This window comes from Lepidothrix coronata, unplaced genomic scaffold (assembly GCF_001604755.1).
Source record: "Lepidothrix coronata isolate B3197 unplaced genomic scaffold, Lepidothrix_coronata-1.0 Scaffold295, whole genome shotgun sequence".
NCBI classification, from domain to species: Eukaryota; Metazoa; Chordata; class Aves; order Passeriformes; family Pipridae; genus Lepidothrix; species Lepidothrix coronata.
In genome coordinates this window covers 429,027-451,398 of record NW_016690475.1, presented here as the reverse complement: position 1 = coordinate 451,398, position 22,372 = coordinate 429,027, and the positions used below count along the sequence as shown (strand labels likewise).

At 35.6% G+C, this 22,372-nt stretch overlaps 1 protein-coding gene across 4 annotated transcripts in view; it reads left to right on the top strand.

Annotated features, from left to right (window-relative positions):
• The window catches only part of RBM26 (RNA binding motif protein 26), a 55,956-nt gene extending 37,852 nt beyond the window's left edge, over nucleotides 1–18,104 (top strand). For all 4 annotated transcript variants that reach the window (XM_017837201.1, XM_017837200.1, XM_017837202.1 and 1 more), the window contains 5 exons: nucleotides 4,520–4,624; nucleotides 7,125–7,334; nucleotides 9,662–9,748; nucleotides 12,897–13,010; nucleotides 17,329–18,104. In XM_017837201.1, the coding sequence (XP_017692690.1) occupies nucleotides 4,520–4,624; nucleotides 7,125–7,334; nucleotides 9,662–9,748; nucleotides 12,897–13,010; nucleotides 17,329–17,418 (606 nt within the window). In that variant the 3' untranslated portion in view covers nucleotides 17,419–18,104. The remainder of the gene's footprint in view (nucleotides 1–4,519; nucleotides 4,625–7,124; nucleotides 7,335–9,661; nucleotides 9,749–12,896; nucleotides 13,011–17,328) is intronic.
• Nucleotides 18,105–22,372: the final 4,268 nt, after the last annotated feature.

The window sequence follows — 22,372 nt, the reverse complement described above, 5'->3', positions numbered from 1 at the left end:
ACACGGAGGCATTCCTGGCTCACGTTCCAACTTCTTTTCTGCTACCAGAACCCCTCAGATTCTCTTGATCTGGGCAGCCCTCAATGTACTGGTAGCTGGGGTTATTCCTCAGCAGATGGAGGACTTGACATTTCTCTGTGTTGAAGTGCAAAAGGTTCCCCCTGCCCCATTTCTCCATCAGGTCAAGATCCTTCTGAATGGAAACACAACCAGCTGATGTACCAGCCGCTTATCCAAATTTTGTATTTTCCACAAACTTGCTGAGAGCACACTCTGTCTTACCATCCAGGTAACTAATGAAGATGTTAATGTTGGGGTACACCACTAGCAACTGGTCTTCAGCTGGACTTTGTCACTGGTCGGAACCCTTCAAAGCCAGCAGTTCAGCCGGTTTTCAGTTCATCTCACTGTTTACCTGTCTAGTCAGCACCTCATCCTTTTGGCTGTGAGGATGTTGTTTTGAAACTCAACTGAATCTTTACCGAAGTCAGGATAACAACTTGGACTACTCTCTGCTTTTTGTCCACCAAGCCAGTCATCTCACTGTAGATGGTTGTTAAGGTCAAGTATGATTTCTCCTTCCCTTTCCCCAGTCACCTTCTTGTTCTTAATATGCTTGGAAATGGTGTCCAGGATTATTTGCTCTTCCCAGGTATTGTGGTGAGGTTGGCAAGCACATAGTTCCCCAGATCTTCTTGCCTTTCTTGAAGATCTAAATGATATTTACTTTTTCTCAGTACCCATCATTTGTCAGAGACAGCTGAGACTGGCTTTGCGGGGTTGTCACCAAGCTCCCTCAGTACTTAATATTTGCATCCCACTGGGTCCCAGGTTTTTGTTTACATACAGTTTGTTTCCTAACTTGGTTTCCTTTCAGCAAGTCTTCTTGACTTGACCTTGACAGGTCACTTTGGCCACAACAACCCCGTACAGCACTACAGGCTGGGTGCAGAGTGGCTAGAAAGCTGAACAATGGAGAAGGACTTGGGGATGCTGGTCAACTGTCAGCTGAACGTGAGTCAGCAGTGTGCCCAGGTGGCCAAGAAGGCCAATGGCATTGTGGCTTTTATCAAGAATAGTGTGACCAGCAGGACTAGGGCAGTACTGTACTTGGCACTGGTGAGGCCACACCTCGAGTGCTGTGTCCAGTTCTGGGCCCCTCACTTTAAAGAGCACATGGAGATGCTGGAGCATGTCCAGCAAAGGGCAGCAAGGCTCATGAAAGGTGTAGAAAACATGTCTTATGAGGAATGGCTGAGGGAACTAGTTTTGTTTATTTTTGAGAAGAGGAGGCTCGGGAAGGACCTCATTGCTCTCTGCGACTACCTGAAAGGAGGTCATGGTGAGGTGGGGGCCAGTCTCTTCTACTATTCCTGCAATGAGAGGACAAGAGGAATTGCCCTTAAACTGAGACAAGGGAGATTCAGATTAGATATTAGAAAAAAATTTTTCATTGTTAGGGTGGTCAGGCATTTGGAATAGGTTGCCCAGGGAGGTGGTGGAGTCACCATCCCTGGATGTGTTTAAGCGTTGTCTGGATCTGGCTCTGGGTGATGTGGTTTAGTGGTTTAGGGGTTACAGAGGTAGTGCTGGATTGACAGTTGGACTTGATGATCTTAAAGGTCTTTCCCAACCTTGATGATTCTATGAATCTTGCGCCAGGCTTTTCCAGTCTCAGGATATGGGATTGATGAATCAAATCATTCCAGTAAAGACTGAGGAGTAGGAGGTATCGAGTACCTCCTCTGTTCTAGTGTCCTTTGTTGCCAGGTGCTCTTTAACATTCAGCACTCAGACCACATTTTTCACAGCACAGTGTTTGTCTTGCTGCTGAGAGATGTACTGAAACCCTTCTTCTTGAATCTGGCAAGGGGGGTGAGAAACAGCTCTAGGTGGGCTTTGGCTTTCCAAACCAATGCCTGCACGCTCAGACAATTTCTCTTATGTTCCCTTTGTACTCTCCCTGCTTCCAACTCTTGTACAAGCTTGTTTTTGGATTTAAGTTTTGCTAGGATCTCGCTGTTTATCCAGGCAGGCATCTTGCTGCCTTTATTTCCTACATGCTCTGGAACTTGGAGGATGCAATTCTTGAAAATCATCCTGCCTTTTCAGCAGATGCCCAGACCCAGGGTATTCAAACAGGAGGCCTCTTCCAGTTGTCTGAAGAAGGCCTCATCTACGTCTTTTACCTGATTAGACAGTGCGTAGTACACAGCCACTGCAGCGTCACTCATGTTGGTCTGCCATCTTAATCCTGACTCATAAACTTCCAGCTGGCTCATTGTCTGTCCCTAGGCAGAGCTCTGGGCACTCATACTGCACTCTCTAATAAAGGGCAGCTCCTGCTTCTTGCCTTCCTGGCTCATCCTTTTCTCTATCTGTCCACTGTACCACTCCAGTTGTGTCTGTGTACTGATGTTTCAGTAGTCCCAGGGAGACTGTAGCCCTGTAACTGCACACAGACCTTCTCTGTGTGCCTTCTCTTTGTTTCACCTATTTTGTGTATTAATGTCTAAGCTCTTCAGAGAGGCACTGATTTACCAGAAAAGAAAGGAGATCTTCCCCCTGTGGTACTGTTCTGTAGGCCCTCCCTCATTTATATGGATTGGTATGTGTATGTTTGAGGTGGTCCCCCTTCAGGCCAGTTTTGTTGATCTGGAGATCTCTTCTCCCCACATCACCCTTTGCTTGTAACCTGGTCCACCACTTCCTTACATGATTCTTGTTCCTACTAAGCAAAAGTGAGGCAATATGCTAATTTTGAATTGCAGTTTTAATGAAGTTTTTGAGCTGCTTTTCTATTTTCTTCGTAATATGGAAAATGAAGAAACATTTTAAGCAAATCCACTTCATAGAAGTAGAAATTGTAGAAAAAGTTGATTTTATTGACACCTTTCATTTTAGGGATATTGTGCATTAACTGTGAGCATTGTTTTGTTAACATTTTAAATAGAGAAAACAATGAGTCCTATCTAACTTCTGTGAAAGTGAAGATTTTACAGAGCCTTCAGTTAAAGTTTACAACTTTGACAGTTTTCTAAAAGACTTTGCTCTAGGTTCTCTTTCATTTTCTTTGTGTTTAAAAACTAGGTAGCTCTGAAGAAGACCCTGCAGGCTTGCAAGATGAGACCCATGTGACTGTGCCATTATCTTTACTTATTTCTGTCTTCTTCCAGTTCATTCAGATTACAAAATACTCTTCCCCCTTGAATGAGAAACCTTTGCTGCCTCTTGGTGTATCTTGAAGGAGGTATTTTTTTCTTGAGACCTGGCACAGCTCTATAAAAGAAGTCTTTGTTAAGAGCAATAAAAAAACCCCTCAAAAGTCTTTATTACACCAGTGTCTCTGCTCTGTGAGTGCTAACTGCTGGTCATTATTAAACTTCAGAAGTGCTTGTTTTGCCATGTCACTGATGTATTGCAACACAGTGGGATTTGAGAGAAGCACTGATTCCAATTTTGAAAACTTGGAAAACTTTTTAAAATTTTTTTTGTGGTTGCTGTAGATAATCAGAAAATGGTGCTGAATGGGCTTGAGGTTGAAGTTGCCAGTTGAATAATCCAGCTTTTTTTCTTTTAAAGCTTCTAGGAAAAAACAAAGAAACAAAACCATCCTTCTTTATCAGTGGTGATACTTGTTTTCCAACTGTCACAGCTGCAAAACCTTCATCTGTTGACATCCAGCCTTTGAATATATTACGTGCTGTGATTTTGAAACAATGGGTGTAAATGTAAACTGTTTCACAGTCATCTATAATTTTATCCTTTATCTGTGATGTCACTGGAACATTTGGGTGCTGCTTCTTCCATTAAAAAAACCAACAAAACAAAAAAAAAAAAAAAAGAAAAGTTTGGTTTGGAACAGAACTTCTAATAAAATTTTTGTGGTTGCCTCAAGTCTTTCCCTGCACCTCAGTGGTTGCAAAGAACATGTCTAAATTGGGGTTCAGAGACACCTTTCAGTTTCATGTATATTTTATGAACTTTCTAATAATTTTTTTAAGATTCTGGAAGGCAACTGCATCAGAGACTATTTTTTTTTGTTAGCAGATGTTTTATTACTTACTGTGTTTTTATTACTGTGGTCTGAACAGAACTACCATTTGTGCTTTTGCTTTATGGAATTGCAGTAAATTTAGATGCATTTTCTCAGTACTGATTATAGATTTTGTATTCATTAATACTTGTACTGCCTTTCTTTTTTTTGTAGAATTCCTTTTATCTCGTCATCATTACCGTATAATGTCTTGCATTTTCTACTTATTGTATCTTCAGTTTAGAAAAAATTCCGTTGGCTTTGGCTTTGCGTAGTAGTCTAAAAGGTTTGACATCACAAAGCTCAGAGTATGCTATTGCACGTGGAAGTTTTATCTTGCCACAAAGGCTCCTAAGCTTGTGCTTGGTTTCTTTTTGAAGGTGGAAAATCAGCGTACCAGCTAAGAGCTTTTTATTGAAAAATTATTTCCTCAGTAGCGAATGTGAACTGTGGAACTAATAATTTACTATAACGGTTTCTTAGATGCAGAAAGAATTACTAGATACTGAACTGGATTTATACAAGAAGATGCAAGCTGGGGAGGAAGTTACTGAATTAAGACGAAAATATACAGAACTACAGCTGGAAGTATGTTTGCCTCTTCTTTTTTAGCAATTAACTTCTAATCAAATATTTTCCCCTGTGTTTATTAGCTTGTGTATTGTATCATAAACTTTTTTTCCTAGAGCGCAGTATTAAGTTGCATGTAGATGGAGACATTTAGCAATAATATTTAAGAAAAACCAGTTTCTCTACTTCAGTGGCATCCAGAAATAGTATTGTCTTTAATTTTGATTGCTAATCTATTTAAATTCTGTAACCGTTTAGATGACATGGTGTTTTACAGATCTGTGGTAATAATACTTCCTTGAGAACATGCAGTGTTTTTTAATTGTTTCCTGTAGGTCATTTTGTGTTTAATACAGAAGAGTTAAAAAACAGTGCCTGATCTTTTATTCTTAAGTGTCAGCATCCTCTTAATGAGTTGTTAGCATCCTCTTAATGAGATTAATCAAAAAACCAGAAGTGCCAAAAGTAATATTGTTGTGGCATTGGTTTCAAGAAGGACTTAACAAAAGCAAATACAATGTTTCAAGGAGTATTCGATGTATAGAAATACACTTTTTCTTCAAGTACTTGCTTTAAAAAAAAAATTGAGATGGCTGTGCAAGATTCTTCATATCTGTGTCTAATTTTGAGAAATTATGGATGCTGTGGGTGCTATTCTGTGTTATTTTGCACTGTCTTAAATCGCATGATAATCTTATCTCTTTTTACTGTTAAGCAGGCTGCTGTGTCGCTTAAATCCCTCTTGTCTTAATGAAGTTTGGTCATGTCTTATGTATAACTACATATGAATACAGTGCAAATACGTGCGGTGAAGTTGCATTAAAATCTTACTTCAAAACTAAGTTGTTATGCAGCTTTGGTAGTTGTGAACATAGTTTTGTTAATAAACCAAGCCAATTGAATAGAGGTGGCACAAAAGCTTATGTTAACAATATATATTCTGATGGTGAGTAATATTTCATACTCATATGGACTGAAAGCTTATTCATAAATTGTACATTCCAGAAAATATGTGAATTGAATGACTAGCAGCAGAAAGCAGGTGCTTGTTCAAGATAAAGTTATACCACAGTTGAGTGTGCTAATCCTACTCCGTTTGTTGAGTTGAGGGCAAAAAAGACTAGCTCTTTCAGGGAAGTAATATTTGCTAGTAAAATGAATTTTCTGAACCCTTTAGCAAATACCAAGCAAAGTAGATGGAGAAAAACCGGGTTATTAGTGATGCACGTTGATATGTTTCAAGGAACAGCATGAAATGTATCCCTTGTACAATGTACAAAAGGGTGTTGGTTTTTTTCCCACTGACATTTGTTTGATTCTTCAGTATTCTTACAAATTCTTAAAAAAAGTTCTAATATTCACACATTGTGTTTGTGGCTCTGACTCCCACAATATTTCACATTTCTTCTTTGACTTCTAACCTGCTGTTCCGTTCCGTAACCCTGATTTTACTGTAAGAAAACCCAAATAGTTTACAGCTTGTTTGTTGAGTCAGCATACCTTGAATTATTCATTTAAATATTTTAAAGTGTTTAGAAAAAACCTGCCAAAGAAAAAAACTAAAAACCCCAAACCCCTTAGGATTCTCTTTATAAAAAATTAAAAGTGAATTAGATACTATTGTAAAATTATCTGAATAATTTCATTAATAAAGCTGTGACAGATTGATCTCCTCATGGGTGCTGTCACTGGCATGCATTAAAGTAGTGTCATCACTGCTTGAGTCATAAACATAGTTATGGTGATTTCATTTAACTTTTGATTCTTATGGCAGATTTACTTGAGTTTAAAAAGATGGGGTTTTTTTCTAGTTAAAAACATGGAAATTAAATACCTGAAAGGGCCCTTTTGAAACTTAAAGTAACTTTTGCGGATTATTTTTTAAATGACTTGTCTGTCACTGTTACTGGCCTTTTGACTGTTCTTGGAGGGTGCATGCCAGTTCTTTAGAAGGGTTACACAGGTATTGTGGGAATGGAAATTATTGAGTACGTAGAGCCAAGTGTTAGTGAATATTTTGTTCTTGGTAGTGCCCGTTAAAAGCCTTTGTTTCACACCTTGCAGTTCTGTGGCCAAAGCTCTTATGTGGCATCAATTCTGGTCAGAATAAAAGTCTTGCCTGAACTTTTAGAGACAAAGAAGCAAAAGTAAAGAGACAAATGAAGTAGATAGACACCGTATCAAGAAATTTTGCTAATAAAATTTCAGTTGTACTGCAGTTCCTTTTTTTGAGAAGTTAATGCTCACAGATAAGGGCTCTGTTGATATCTGTATTTAATACATGGTTCTTTTTTCCTATTTCCATCCTATTTTTTGTCTGTTAATAATTAACAGTATTAGCTTTTGAATGGTATGAAAATGTTCACCTTTTGTTATTTTAAGACGTGCAAGCTCCTCTTTCTGGGGCTGTTTTGGGGATGTGTTTTTAGGAAGAATCAGAATATGTGTTTGCTAATTTTGTATAAATATGTAGATTGTGAATTTTAATTTATCAATATGTTATGTATAAACATCTTAGGCTGCCAAACGAGGGATTCTTTCTTCAGTTCGTGGTAGAGGGGTTCATGCAAGAGGTCGAGGCGCATCACGTAGCAGAGGTAGAGGAATACGAGGCCGGGGAAGAGGCAGAGGAGTTCCTGTGCATGCAGTTGTGGATCATCGACCTAGGGCGTTAGAAATCTCTGCCTTTACAGAAAGTGATAGAGAAGATCTTCTTCCTCATTTTGCGGTATGTTGCAGTTTCACCTTTTTTGGTTTTTGGATGACATTCTTCTATTGAATGACTTGTTTCCTCTTGATTTAGTTCATCTTGATTCAGTTCATCTGGAAATATTATTTAGGAATAAATCTTTAACATGATATGCCGAGGATGCATCAGAAAAAGGTGTAACAGGAAAATTACACGATTGATTCGACTAGTTATAAGTGTAATCTCACAGCATTTACAAGGCTTCTGGATTTTTTTTTCTTAAAAGGAAAGGAAAATGGCTCATAATATTTATTTTTTCAGGATATATGTAAATTTTTTACAAATTTTTAGTTATTGAAATAAAATAACTGAAGGGATGGTGAGAATACAGACTGTCAGTGCCAAATTTTCAGTACCTGAAGTGTGTTTATCCTTGTTGAATTATCTTAAGTGCTTAATGAAAATTTTCATTAAACATTTTCAGTGCTTTTGCCTGACTTTCTGAATTTAAGAGTCAAGATGAAAATTATGCAAATATATGCAGATCTTGGAAGAGCATCCAGACATTTCTGTCTGTTCATGTATTTAAACTTAAGAAGTCAGAGCATTTTCTACTTTTTTTCTGTTTTCAGTCTAAGAAATGATAACTTGACATACATAATTTTTAGCACATTTTTCTTTGAAAATATAATAGTGAAAAATGAACATAAATTTATAAAAACTCTTTTCCCCCATTAAATAAAGAGTATGATAAAAGCAAATTTGTTTATTTTGTGGAATGAATGGTAAGAATATCTAGTGGCATAACTCGTGTGAATTGCTGACTGTGCCCCCTTCCCCCTTGTTTGTTTGGGATTTTTTTTCCCCAGCATTTAATTGTAGTGGTCCTCTCTGAAGGGAGAAGTCAAGAAGCCAGTAAGTTCAGTAAATTTTAGTCCAGTCAATGTACTTAATATTTCCTGTCTGGCAGTCATGCAAGCAGCTTTTTCAAAAGAACGAGAACCAATAAGGATCTGTCTCTCCTTTTTAAAATAAATAAAAAATTCAAAACAAAACAACATAAACAACAGCAACAAAAATTACAACCAAAAAACCCTTCCACTGTTATACTGGGTTTTTTAAGGTGTCTTGTTTCCAGAAACTATATGTGTGCAGACATACATAAAGGTATATATATATGTTTTGTTCCCCTTAAGTACACTGCATCGATCCTCTATAGGGGAACAAAAAAGGAACCATCATACCTGTAAGAACAAAATTACTTCCTATGGAGATAAATAACAGATCATACATTTATACATATCTATATATATTTGTGTGTGTAATTAAGGGGAATAAAAGTGCTTTCTATAGAGATGTATGAGGGATTGAACATTTGACCATGACTTAACAAATCTTTCTGTAAAAGTAAGAACATGTAACTTTAAAATGAAGTGATACGTTCTACTTGGAGGTTTCTGAATCCAGTTTTGATGATGCATGTTAGAAAAAAAAATTATTTGTAATATACAGCATTGAGATGTAGTCTGTCTTGCGAATGAAATATTGCTGGTCACCTTTCATAGTTTTCATTTCATTATGTACTTTTCTTACTGCAAACTTCATGTTTTCCTATACATTATTTTTTTGGAGAAAATAGAAAACTTGCAATCATTAACAAGCAAAAATATTAATCATAAACTTAGAACATCAACAAGACCATTCCATTCACCATGTTAGTAGGATAACACTGAGGAAAAAAAGTGAATTACTTAATTTTGCAGGTTGTGGGTTTACTTTAAGTTTTAAACTTGCTGCAAATTCCATGGAAATATTCTGAGCTTTATTTCTGTCTCTGTGATATGATACCGCAACTGTGCACATCAGCAGTGCAGTCTGCTTGCACAGACGTGTTTGTTGGGCTTTGCAGCTCACAGTGATGGCAGCATTAAAGGTAGTGATACCATAGCAGCCATTACTGGAATAGATGGGAATATTAAGATGCTGAAGAACAGTTTTGAAACATTTTCTACAGTCCCTGCCACTAACAAAGCTTTTGGTGGAAGAGTTTTGCAATAGGGTAATGAAATAATCTCAAGATTCCTTCTTTCTAGTAAAAAAGAGAAATGTTGAAGCAAGGCAACCTCTTTCTGTCATAACTTTACTTCATATCTGTAGGAATTAGGAAATCCAGAGACAAGAGCACTTTGGTGTTTTAGAAATGCAAGTACAAGGAAAAGTATTCTTGACTAAGACAAGTACTCTGGCATTTAGACTGAATACACTACTCTAATTTTCTGTGGTTTTTTGAGGGCATTTGGTTTAGGACTGCATTTTTAGAGGTGGATAACTATTTTACTAAGCTTTTTTTTATTATTTACCAAAAGCAATATGGTGAAATTGAAGATTGCCAGATAGATGACTCTTCTCTCCATGCGGTGATTACTTTCAAAACAAGAGCAGAAGCCGAAGCTGTGAGTATAGACTTCCTCAAAAATATTCTGCAGCATTCAAGTACTTTCTTGTTATGTTACACTTCTGTATTTGATTAAATATAATACTGCTAGTTATTTTAAAACTATTGACACAAAAGTTGAATTCTGAATAAAACAAAATTGTCTGAACATCATATTACTGAAATATTTAGGAAATGAGGATGTTTATAGCAAGTGGAGGGTGTAAGAGAGAAATTAAGGGAAACACTCAGGAATCAATAGTTTGATGTCTTGGTTCATCTTCATTTAATTGCAATGGTTTTTTACCTGAAGACTTGCTACCCTCACAGTCTTCCTGAAATGTCACTGACATCCTGCAGAGCAAGCCTGTGTATTTTGTTTATCTTTGATTGAATCTACCTTTGCATTAAAACCTGTGGTAGTGTAAATGATATTTGATCTCATGGGATTTTCTTTTTGTTTTCTTTTTTCCCCCCCTTTTATTTAGAAATTTATGAAATTGCAGAAGCACAGAATTGTAGAAGTAACTTCTAGACACTAAAATCTAGAGTTGACTCATGTTGTAATTCAGCATCCTTACATGTGGATCATTAGGACTTTATACATTTAGCTCAGTGGCACTCCTGCCTTAACCAGTCCGTAGCGTAGGCATTATGTGAACCTGCACAAAATAATGAACATAATTGTTCTGTAAATTATTTTGTTTCCTTTAAAATGCATCCATCACTGTTGGGAGGGAGTATCCTGAAAATAACAGGGACTCCAGAAAGAATGGATTCATATTTATGGTATGGTTGTATGGAAAGATTTCATTTTATATTTTGCACAAAGTTTATCTTGTGCAGTTTACCTGAACATGATTTTCATACCTGGCTAGGCTATTATCTTTCTCGTCTTGAGTCACCAGTGACCTGATTGACAGAAATACTGGTATTTACAATGCAGATTAAGCCAATGGGGGCAATAGTTTTGAACACTTAGAATATCATTTATGATTACATATTTTGAGAAATAGTTTGATCCATGTACCAAAGATGTTTTACAGAAACATAAGTTTTGTTTGTGAAACTCTTAGGTATAGCAGTGATGAGCAGTAACTGTATGAAGATTGTAATTATTCTGTAAAAAAGGAAGAGTAATTAATGGTAGGTCATGTATACTGACTCATGGGGAAAAACAGTATTGTAGAGCTGTATCGAAGGAACACAGTTCAACAGTGAACCATAGTTTTGTGGAGAATGAGAGATACTGCAGATAAAAGCAGCTGTAATTAATATATTCACAAGTGAACTGAAGTAGGGTTGGGATTTCAGTTTTAGTGCTTCCTGGCGCAGGATACTTCATTTTGCAACTTCATATTCTTTGACATTGTAGTTTACAAGAAATATTCCTAGGTATTGAGAGGAACGTCTGCTTCCGTGAAAAGAAAAATAGGTTACCCAGAGCAATAATCTGTTTTGTGAACTATCTAAATAAAGGCTTTACTTCTTCCAGATGGAGTATGATTCACTACAAGGATCTTTTTAGTATCTTGCTAAAGATATTTGTTTATCAGCAAAATATATTAGGAAATGTTTAGAACATGCTTTACCTAAAAATTGGCAGGTAACATCTTCTCTGCCTCACCTAAATTTCTATATGTAAAAAGCAGGGAATGGTAGTATTTTGGAATCAAACACAGAAGTGTAGAGACAAGAAGCACCTGAAAAGGAAGGTAACACAGAATAAAAAAAGATGTGGGCAGGGGGAGAAGGGACGTATGTTTGGTGGAAAGGTCGAAGTCAGTGTTATGTACTTCTCTCTCTTTTTTTTTTGTGATGCATTTCAGTGCATCACAAAGCAGTGATTAAAAATGATACTGCATTAAAAAGCAGTATAATTTTCCTCAATCACTCTCAAATAGAATAGGTGGAGTTTTCAAGCTGTATTAAAGGTGAAGTTCAGAATGCCTTTCTGAAAATAGGGATATTGCACCTTCATTTTTAAGTGAAAGTGTTATGAAAACTGGGTTCAATCAAATCTAGTAAAATATGTATTTTCCTTAAGATATTCCTATTTATTAAATATATTTCCACTGGAATTTCTGTATTTATGGCTAAAGCAGAATTAGTTATAGAAGGTAATCATTAAAAACCTCTGTTGAGGCCAATTGTGAGGTAAATGCAGCTAGTATTTTACCTTCTTAAATTAAAATAGACCTAGGCTTTATGTTCGTATACGTTGTAGCCTGGAAGGAAGAGGAAGATTCCCTGTTGTAAAATGTTGCATTTTTATGTAGTAGTAATTTCTTCCAAAGATTACAAGTTGTTTCTGGACCTAAATGTCACGTGTAAGTACTTTTACAAATTCTGGTTGTGTGACATTGTGATGAGACCATGGACAAAAAGCTCCTGAGCTGCATTTTAATAAGCATAGAATCTTTTAAATTTATCATAAATTTATATGTACAGATTTAAAATTTATACCTGGGGACTTTAATATCACACAATTCATGTTCAGATGTCATTGAACATGTAATTGTTTCTACATTTCACATTATGCTGTGCTTTCAGATTGTACTATAAATCTTTTGTGACCATGACGGTTATTTCGGAATGTTGCTAACACTGATTTATGCTCATTCATGTTACTTTAATTTGAACATACTCTTTCCAAAGCAGCCACTTAATGCAGCTGGTACTTAGAAGGGCATGAATATCCCATAAGTTAAAAATTTTTACATTTCAATTACAATGGCTTTACAGGAAGTGGAACATTTTCCAGTAGATTAAATTGTAATCACAAAGGGGCTTTTTTTTTAGTTGTTTGTTTGTTGGGTTTTTTAAAATATACTAAATCATTTGTGGGATATCTTACTTATTCCACTAAGTTATGCATTAACAGTTTTGTGTCCATCTTTGAAAGGTGAGGAACCCATCAAGATAATATTAAAAAACAAGGTGTTAGTTCAGTATGTTGCCTACATCACCTAATGATTGATGGTTTTCCAAGCTTATTTTCTTCTGAATATATTTTGATCATTTTCTTCAAAGGATGTATGAATTCCATGTGTAGTGAATGAAGTTGTTTTGTTTAGCCTATTAACAGTAATTCAGTGATGAATATATTACAGCTTGGACTTCTTTTGTAAAATCACGTATAACTAAGTTGTTTAAACTTGTTTTAGGCTGCAATTCATGGATCTCGTTTTAAAGGACAAGAGCTGAAGTTGGCATGGAACAAGCCTGTTGCTAGTATGTCAGCTGTTGAAACAGAAGAAGCTGAACCCGATGAAGAAGAAGTAAGCTTGCTTTTTCTTTAATTTTAATTTTTTCCTCTTTAAGATAAAATAGCTTTTTCAAGAAAAGTTGATTCATGCTCCTATTTTTTTAATTTAACTCATATTTTGATATCAGAAAGTGTATTTTGGGGGGGTTAGGTTTTGAAAGTGTAGATATTTTACTTTTCCTTGGAGAAATGTTTCATTTCTTACACAACAAAAAACTCTAGAGGATATATCTAGAAAATGGAAGTGGTGGGGTTTAACTTTCATGAGAGGGATTGAGGATTTTGTCCAAAACATCAGTTTGTGCCATTTACATTTGGCGCTAATTTCTTAGAGGATCAAATTTCAGACTCTTTTTTTCTTTTATAGAGATATTGCTTGGAGGATACAGGTGAAGGAGTAATTCAGACCATTTACTGACTTCATTCAGACATCTAAAGTAGCTCTGCTGAGTGTTAGTCTTCATCATTGTGCATGAAAGATACTAAAGCCATGTCCAAATAACTTAATTGGTTAATGTAGAAGTAGTGGGGCAACAAGTCATGATCCAATCTAACTCATTACATTCAAAATACTTGTGAATATTTGTGAATTTAGAAAAATAAATGCCACTTGGGGATGAAGTCAAGCAGTCTTTTTCCTAATTTATTTTCTGTAAATTAAGTATACATGCAAAATTGCCATAGAATGGCTGAAGTAGAAGTGCACTTTGACTTACTCGATGATAGTATTTGTGTGTATCTTTTTTCCTGTGGTATTTTGGCACATCAGCCATAGAAGCAGCTTCACAAATTTGCTTTGATATAAATTTGGTTAGTTCCTTTACATTTGGTAATGTTCACTTTCTGTTTTATTTCCTGAAGACACCAGTTTGTCTGTTTGCTTCCTGTTTCCAAAAATGCTAGTTTGTTTTTAGCGTGCCGGTCAAAGACAGCGTAGTCTACCTCCACCTCTGTGTATTCATATTAGGCATTTGTGCATTGTGACTTACTAAATGCTACTTTCCTTGTGTGCACAAACCTCAAGCATTGTTAGGTAGTCATGAGCTGTGAGTGAACAAGAGACTACAATTATGGAATCTTGAGAGCATCTTAGATATTTTGTCACATCTCCTTCAGGGGTGTATTACCTGGGAACATCAACAACAGTGCCTGTTGCTGCAAGGGGCGCGCTTTATTGAGAGGTCTCATTGAGTAACCACTTCATTGAGATTTGGGTGATGAAGGAAGGGCATTCAGGGATATGCGAAGACTTCAGCAGAGTAGAGGAAGGAAAGTACATATTTGTTGGTAGGTGAACTACAGCGAGATTTGCCTTCTAACTGCCTTCCCCTTCCCGAGACACTTGAGTGTAGGAGGGAACCTCTGGGATATAGATAGTGGGGGAAAAAGGGAAAGAAGATAGTAAAAGTGACATGCCCTGGCAAAGAGAAAGAACAGATTTACAAACTCAAACCTAGATGTGTGATGACAGCTTGTCAGCTGAGAAGTGCTTGTGCTAGTGGGATATATCTATTTTAGGTGATGGTTATTCTCCTTAACAGGAGTCATCAGGTATGGAAAGAAAACTCAGGGAAAAGACTGCATAGGACTGTTTTCTGCAGTTCATAAATTGATGGACTCATCTAAAACTTTCCAGGTTTTCAAAATTTAAGTAAAAGGGGGAAGTAACTTGTTTTCAGATAAATAATTTAATCATTGGGGTGTTTAACTTTATTATAGATTGTTTTTTCCCTGACCTTTTATTTTTCTGACACTTTTCTTGGGATCCGATTTTGTTCTTTAACTGCTTTTATTTGTTTCGGGACTGTTTTTGCAGTCATTCCTCAGCTAATTATTCTTGTGGAAAATATCTAGCAGCTGGTCTTGGGTTAAAACCCTTAGCTGTTCATTGGTTTTGTCTGCTTGCTGAAATCTTTGCAATAACAAATCTGTAATATAAAAATATTATTTTGCCTGTGTTTTTGTTTGTAACATTGCTGGATTTGTATTAGGCCCAGCGTTTACACATATTTTATGTAACATGATTGATATGCTTACCTCTGACCCTTTCCCTTTTTCAAAACAAGCCAAATATATGTATGTAGCTCTCCCATGTTCCTTCTGTAATGAGATTGGAGTTTATTTGGATTTTGTACAACTGAATTAGTCCTCCTAACCCTCACAAAATTTCTTTACATCAGGTATTTCTACTAGATAATCCTTGGGAAATTTTGCTTTTAAATGCCATTCTTTCATTCTGTGAGCTCTGTATTGCTTCTAACATTTGATTAAGTTAGTATTTGAAGTGTAATGTTATGATCCCTATGTCCCAAATGAATGAGGTCAAGAACTTAATGTTCATGTGCTGAAGTTCAACCAGTTGCAAAAAGAAATTTTACATAGTGTTTTAAAATTTATACTTAAAATTTATACTTAGGCAGGCTTAGTTTGGGGTTGGGCTTGTAGTCAGTGGCCTGAATTTCAGTCATATATTCTTTATACATGTAAAATATCTTGAGTTTCTGCATGCCTGCTTATTTAACTTGATTTTATAGCAGCTATTGTAAACACATGAAAAAGGTTTCCTTCATTTTTCCATGTCTAAACTACCATTTTAGTTCAGCTGAGGAGTATTGATGCTAAAGAGGGATAGCAGGCATAGGACTTAGGTGAAACTTGATGTTTCAAAAAAAAAAAAAAAGAAAAAAAGGAGCTAGATCATTCAGCAGAGTGAAATTCTTAATAACAAAACAGGGTTCCTAGTCTATTTATGAAAGTAAGAGGAAAGCCTTTTGGACTTGAGTGCTTTAGAAAATCCCTGGTGAATAACCAGCTAATTATGAAAGCACTGGGTCTTCCTGGATGCCTTATGTTCTACACCTGGGTGCCTAACAAAAGAGCTGACTCTACTAGTCAACAACTGATGGTTAGGAAGAGTAAAAAACACATAAATAGATATAAGCTTTTAATCAGCAGTGATTTGCAGTTCAGGGACCTGTTGAGTCAGAGATGTTGAGTCGGATGTAGTTGAAAGCCCTTGATATGTGTTTATTACGTGAATTTATCTGGTTCTTTGGAATCTGAATAGCATCTGTAATGTCCTGTAAAAGAGAATGCTACTGTTCACCTATGTCTACCCAGAATAAGTATCTTCCTGTTGAATCCCCCACCTGCATGTTTAATTTTGATGTTCTCCTGCTCTTGCATCGAAAAGACAACCATCATTCTCTCTTCACTTTCTCTCAGATACTTAATATAGAACGATAACGTCTTACTTTCCCTCAGTTATTTTCTCTCCCTATAGTTGTTCCCCTATATGGAAGTTGTTCCAGTCTTTTTGATCTTTTTGGAGATAGTAGTTTCTCCCTCTTGTAGAAGAACCTACTGGAAAGAGAAGACTTAGTTTGAGGCTTACTTCAGCCTAGAGCCTCTTATTTCTCCAGAAGAGTTCCTAATTTCACAAATCAGCCTGCACACCACTTGCTGAATTTGGAAGTTCTGTAGCAAAAACCCCACAATTACTGGGACAAAAAGAGTAAGCAAGGAAGACCATAGCTGTTATTTCACAGCTGAGAGATTTTGCTAGGGAAAGACATCCTTGTGTTTTAGTCCTTGCTTTAGCTAGCACAGAGTTTGCTGGGTTAGGTGCCACTGTCAAAAAAGTCTCAAAATATAATAGTAGTTTATATACACCCCTGTGTCTATATGTAGATAAAAACTGAAACACCTTACTGTTTGTTTAACTTTACCTTTCTACAGCCTGCTACTGTTGACCTGAAATATTTAGGACTTTGAAGTCTGTCAAGTTACTGTGTTGTCACTGAAAGGAATAGAAATACAGTAATATATCTTGTCTGTCTCCCTGCCTCAAACTTTTAAATTTTTATATTGATTTTAAGTTTGATTAAGCTGTCAAAATCAAAAAGTCTCAGATTCAACCTTTTTGATACTGTGACACAGGTGGATTAAGCTCTCGGATGAAAACCAGCATAGTTACTGTGAGCATGAAAAAAAATATTAATTTTCAGTATAGCATCCTAAGTTCTGTGGAAATGTAGCAGCTTGGGCATGAATTATATGCTGAAGAATCAGAAGAGCTATGTAAGGATGAGGTGCATATGTCTTGGTAATTTTAAAGTCTGTTGAAGAGAAAAAAACTTACCTTTGCCATTTGCTAATATATATATATATATATGACATATATATACAGTATACTTCTTTGAAAGCATTACTGTTTACCTCTTAAACCCCAAAATATTTTCTTTATAAAATTGCAAATATCAGAGATTTGTATTTTGCCTTTTGATTTTTAGCATTTTCTGGTGTAACATTGTCACCTTTATCTCTTGAAGTTTCAGGAAGAATCTTTGGTGGATGACTCGTTGCTTCAAGATGATGATGAAGAGGAGGAGGAGAATGAATCTCGTTCATGGAGAAGATGATTCAACTGATCAATGACAGTGATAGAACTGCACCTGTGTTGCATTAGTATTACCTAATGTACTTCTGCATCTTTGTATTAAAAGGGGTTTTGTGATGAAGTTGGATTCAGATATAGATTAAAAAGCAGCTGGTCAATTATACGTTTTGAGAGATTGATGTTTGAGTTACATTTCAGTAAATGGTTGCTAAAGACATCATACTAGGAACATATGCAATGTTTTTATTACATAGTTCTACAGAAAGTTACAGAATTCTTTGGGTTCTTTGTAATTTACTGAATTGGTCAAACACAAATGACCAAAAGTTGTTATAACATAGATAATTTTTGTTCTATTCCAGATACGGAATGAAAATTTGCATTTAAAATCTTTGTGAATGTTTTCAGAAATGAATAGATAACAGTACTAAACCGAAGTCTCTAAAGTTATGTATTCATAATATTGCATAGTAGTATGCTTAGGCTTTACTATGTACTAGCCTTTTGTTGGATTTGTGTACGTATTTTACCTATGGGTTTTAATGATAAAGTGTATGACTGCTTTGCATATAAGTCCTTATGACTTTAAGATGTTAAAAAATAAAGAAATGGAATGGTCTTCAAAAAAAAAAAAAGAAAAAAAGAAAAAAAAAAGCAATAACCAAAAAAAGCTAAGGCAATGGTCCTTCATGATGAAAAAAAAAAAAAGAAAAAAAAGAGAAAAGACCATTCCAAATGGCAACCCCCACCCCCATGTTCACAAAAGGAGCTTGAATCACTATCACTCATACTAAAATAATACTGAATCTATATATATGTAAAAAATCTAAATCACGTTTCATGTACATTAACACAGGTATACTCTACAAAAAAACTTTTGAATGTTCTGAATTTGAAAGTGATGTAAGTCAAACAGTAAATGGAATAATATTCCAACAATAAGGAATTTTTTCTATAACCCTGCACTGTGCAACAGTAGAAGAAAATTTGATCCCACAAAAATAATATGCAGTACTGAAATATAATTTAGAAGAATACGTGAGAAGTGGAATATTTGGTAGATAATATTCTAAAAAATTTTACTGTGCACACTAATGCATCTTTTATATTCGTGTGTTTCTGTGATAACATTTTTCCATTTCAAAAGTAACACTCAGCAGATAGTAAGTTCACACAATCACGTATATTCATCATTCAAAAATATACGTACGCAAAATTTTAGTGTGCTCCACAGAACTACTTCACTGGCTCTTTCTAACAGGTCATTCTGTTATGTGAGGTCTGAAGTTTCTCTGCTTCTTAGGAAGGGGAAACTGCCTAGTCCTTTGCAGTAAAGGACATCTCAGAAAGACTTGTTTTTATTCCCATTAAGTGGCATTTTGCTGCACTGTTTTCAAAAGAAAATCCATTTATTAACTATTAGAGTAATGGGTTTTATTTTTGTTTCGGAGAGGACGAGGAGGTTGTTTTGTTTTTACTATTTTCTTCCCCCCCATCAATTCATTAGTGAGTGTATCATAAAACCATCAAATAGATGGACATGAACCCGTATGACCATTAACTTAAGAGTTGGACCCAATGTTCCTTGTGGGTCCATTCCAATGCAGAATATTCTCTGATTCTGTGATAGTACTTCAGTTAACAGAGTATTTTCTTTAGTCCATGATTTTGTCTTTTGCTGGGGAGACAGGAGAACTACTCTGTGTCATGTCCCTGCCCTTTTTTTTTAATTCCAAAGTAGGAAAGTAGAAGTAGTAGCATTTCAGAAAGATCTCCAGCTGTAGAATTTTTGTTTGTGCCACTGAATTACTTGAAGGGATTTTGAGACCTGGATCTTGGTTTGGGTTTTTTTTGTTGAGGGGGTTTTTGTTTGATTTGGTTTGGTTTTTTTCCTCTGTCCCTATGTGTATGCATATCTTGTGGCAAAAAATATGCACTTAAAGTTTTTGTATAGTCTTAGTTTCACATTGAAATATCACAATTGACAGCCATGCTTGTTACAGTAAGTTCTAAATTTGCCAGAAGGAATTGAATTTGGGAAATTGATTTCCTTTTACACTGAATTTCAGGCAAAATAAAATATTTTAAGAACCTTTTTATCCAGTGCTCTCAATGAGCTGTTCTAGTTCACTGAATTAAATACAAGCTTTTCTACTTTGTTTTTTTAATGATTTAGTACATTTGAAAAGTGCCAAATCAACGGTCCAGGAAGTGGAAGTTTTTTGTGTGTTGTCTTAGAGAACAGGTACAGCACAGGAAAAGACTGTCCATGCTGCCTTAAGCATGGCATGCTTTATCTACTCCTCAAACTTACCTTTTCACTGCAGTCAGTCAAAACACAAGCTAATGACAACTATCAGTGTGTTTTTTGCATGGGTGCTTCTTACAAATCATCTGAAATTGCTGTGTCACATCATTTTAAAACCAGTATTCCAAGTTTGCCTGCCTGTTTTGAATTCAGCCTGGTAATGCATCCATGCAAGATTCATATCATAATAACTTTGCACCTTGATCTACTTGTAAGGGGATGAAACCTTTAAAAATTCTTTTTGCCATCTTCCTCCCACAAGCTTCCTACTGGTGTGTATTTTGTCCCCTGCTGTTACCTTGTGACACTGAATGGGTGAAGAACACCTGGATCAGAATGGCTTTGTTTATTCTCACTTTAAAAACAAGCCAAAGTGTTTCCTTCAGTCGAAACCCATCTGTGGTTGTATGTCATTCAGCATAAGGAAACAGTGTCCCTGTTGCAATCTGTACATATTTCTGTTGTTATCAAATTACTTTCTTCGTTTGATTTCCTTTTGGCTTTCTCTGTCTTCATATTCCTTGTCTAGCTTCCTCTCCTCTCCATTTTTTTTCCCAACTATTGTAATTTCAGTTCAGTCAGATCCTTATTAACATAGCCTTCAGTGAAATCTGTTGTCAACTGGAGCAGCATCCTTCCTTGTTTGAATCAACAAACCAAACATCCTGCTGGCTTGGTTTTCCTCAGACAGCTTTTCAAAATTTCCATGGAAAAAAAGGTAAACATTTTAGAAGGTATTTTCTTTTCCACTTGGACACTAAAGGGCTTGAATAAGATACAAGCTGCCATGCAGTTCAACAGCAATATGATTTTAAACCACATTTGGTTGAACTACAAAAAATTTGAAGTAATGAGAGGCATTAATTCAGAATATATTTTAATCTCTACAAAACAGTAAAGTAACAAGAATACTTTTGTGAAGCATCACTAGGGCCAGTACTATTTATGGTTTTTCTTCTGTTAAAACTCATTTATTTCCACTCAGAATATTCGTAAAAGAAATCAAATATATTTATTAGTGAAACACAAAGGTGTTGGACTTATTTTACAAGCAAACTGGACAGGTCTATTTCTTAAATAGAAAAAGCACATGTTGAAAAGTAATCTTGTAACTTCAGACACTTAATTTGTGTTCTAAACTACACTGAAAACAGTCTATTCCTTAACTAGAAAAGAAGTATAAAAATACTATCCAGATAACTTAAGTATCTGAGAACAGTGTAACATAATTGTACTTAATTAAAACGTCTCACTTCATTGTTGACCTAACTCTGAAGAGGACCCCAAAGTGCCTAAGCTTTACTGTTGTCAGCCCTTGGGTAACTTTAAAAAGCTGTACATTTATTTGAGGGTTTTGTATGCAGAACAGATAATTTTTGTCAGTTTTTGCATGACCATAAAAGAAAACAAAAAGATGTGTAAAATTTGGGTTTGACTCAAAGAAGTGACTTTGGATGTTCCCTGTATTTTTTTAACTAAACTGTGAAGTAGTAGGTCTCACCAAAAATAGATGGGGAGGGAGGAAGGAATATTTTTTTTTTCCAGCAGTCACAGACTATGGTTGTATAAACACACAAAGTAACATGAAGGGGCAGAGACCTTCAATGAAGCACCTCATTTACTCTAATTTAACATTATTATTTTATGTTGCAACTAAAGAAGACATAGTCAAATATAATCCTGTATTACTTATCTTTTATTGCCATTAGAAAAATAAGTTACAATTAACAAATCAAGATTAGAACAGTTTGAACAAATAGCAGAAATTTGAGGGATTTCTGGAAAAATAAGTGTGAGAATTTAAACAATTTATTGTTCTTCATCATACTTTTCTGCGTGAAACTGTTTCCTACTGTATTGATATCATAGCACTCGATTACTTTCAAATGAACCTGTTCAGACAAAGTAAAAGTTCTTAATCAAGATTAAAGACAAAGGTTATCTTTTTCAATTGAGTAAACAGAGCTGTAAACTGATCCTTAGGGAAAATGAACCCTTAGTTTTTGTGGACTCATAAAATGTAGACCTTTCTAAACACATGAGTATTCTTGTCACACAGTTGCCTAAATACTGTAGTTTTATAGAATAATTATTTTTTATTTAAATATGCCTTTGCATGTTTTATCTTGCACCATGTTTTAAATCTGTAGACATCAAAAATACTTGCAACAAAACCAGACTTTGGTGATTTTCAGTCTTTTATTTTAATCCTTTGGGGATCTAATTGTAAAGCTAATGAGAGGGATTTCAAGAACGTACTGCACAAGAAATTTCTTTTTTTCCCAATAGATTGTTATTTGTAAAATCCTTCTATATGTTTTAATGCTAAAACTTATCTGAATGATGGTACTTTGTTCTTGGTCCGTGTGAGTGAAGATTAACTTTTTTTCTTCTTCTTGCAGTAAGCTCATAATCCTGAGACCTGCTGATGTCTTCGAAAATCATCTCATCTGACCCTGTGGTATTTTGTAGTAATTTTCATGTTACAATTTGAATTCTTAAATTCCAAGATCTTTCCTGCTTTGTTAGCAGAACGGACTAATTCAGTTTTTTACCTTTCTCTTCCAAAGACTGGGACACCACATTCAGCAAATGTGTCTGCACTAGTTGATGAACTGGATTTTAATATTTCTCTATCAGCAAATGCGAGAAAATATTTTGAGGCATG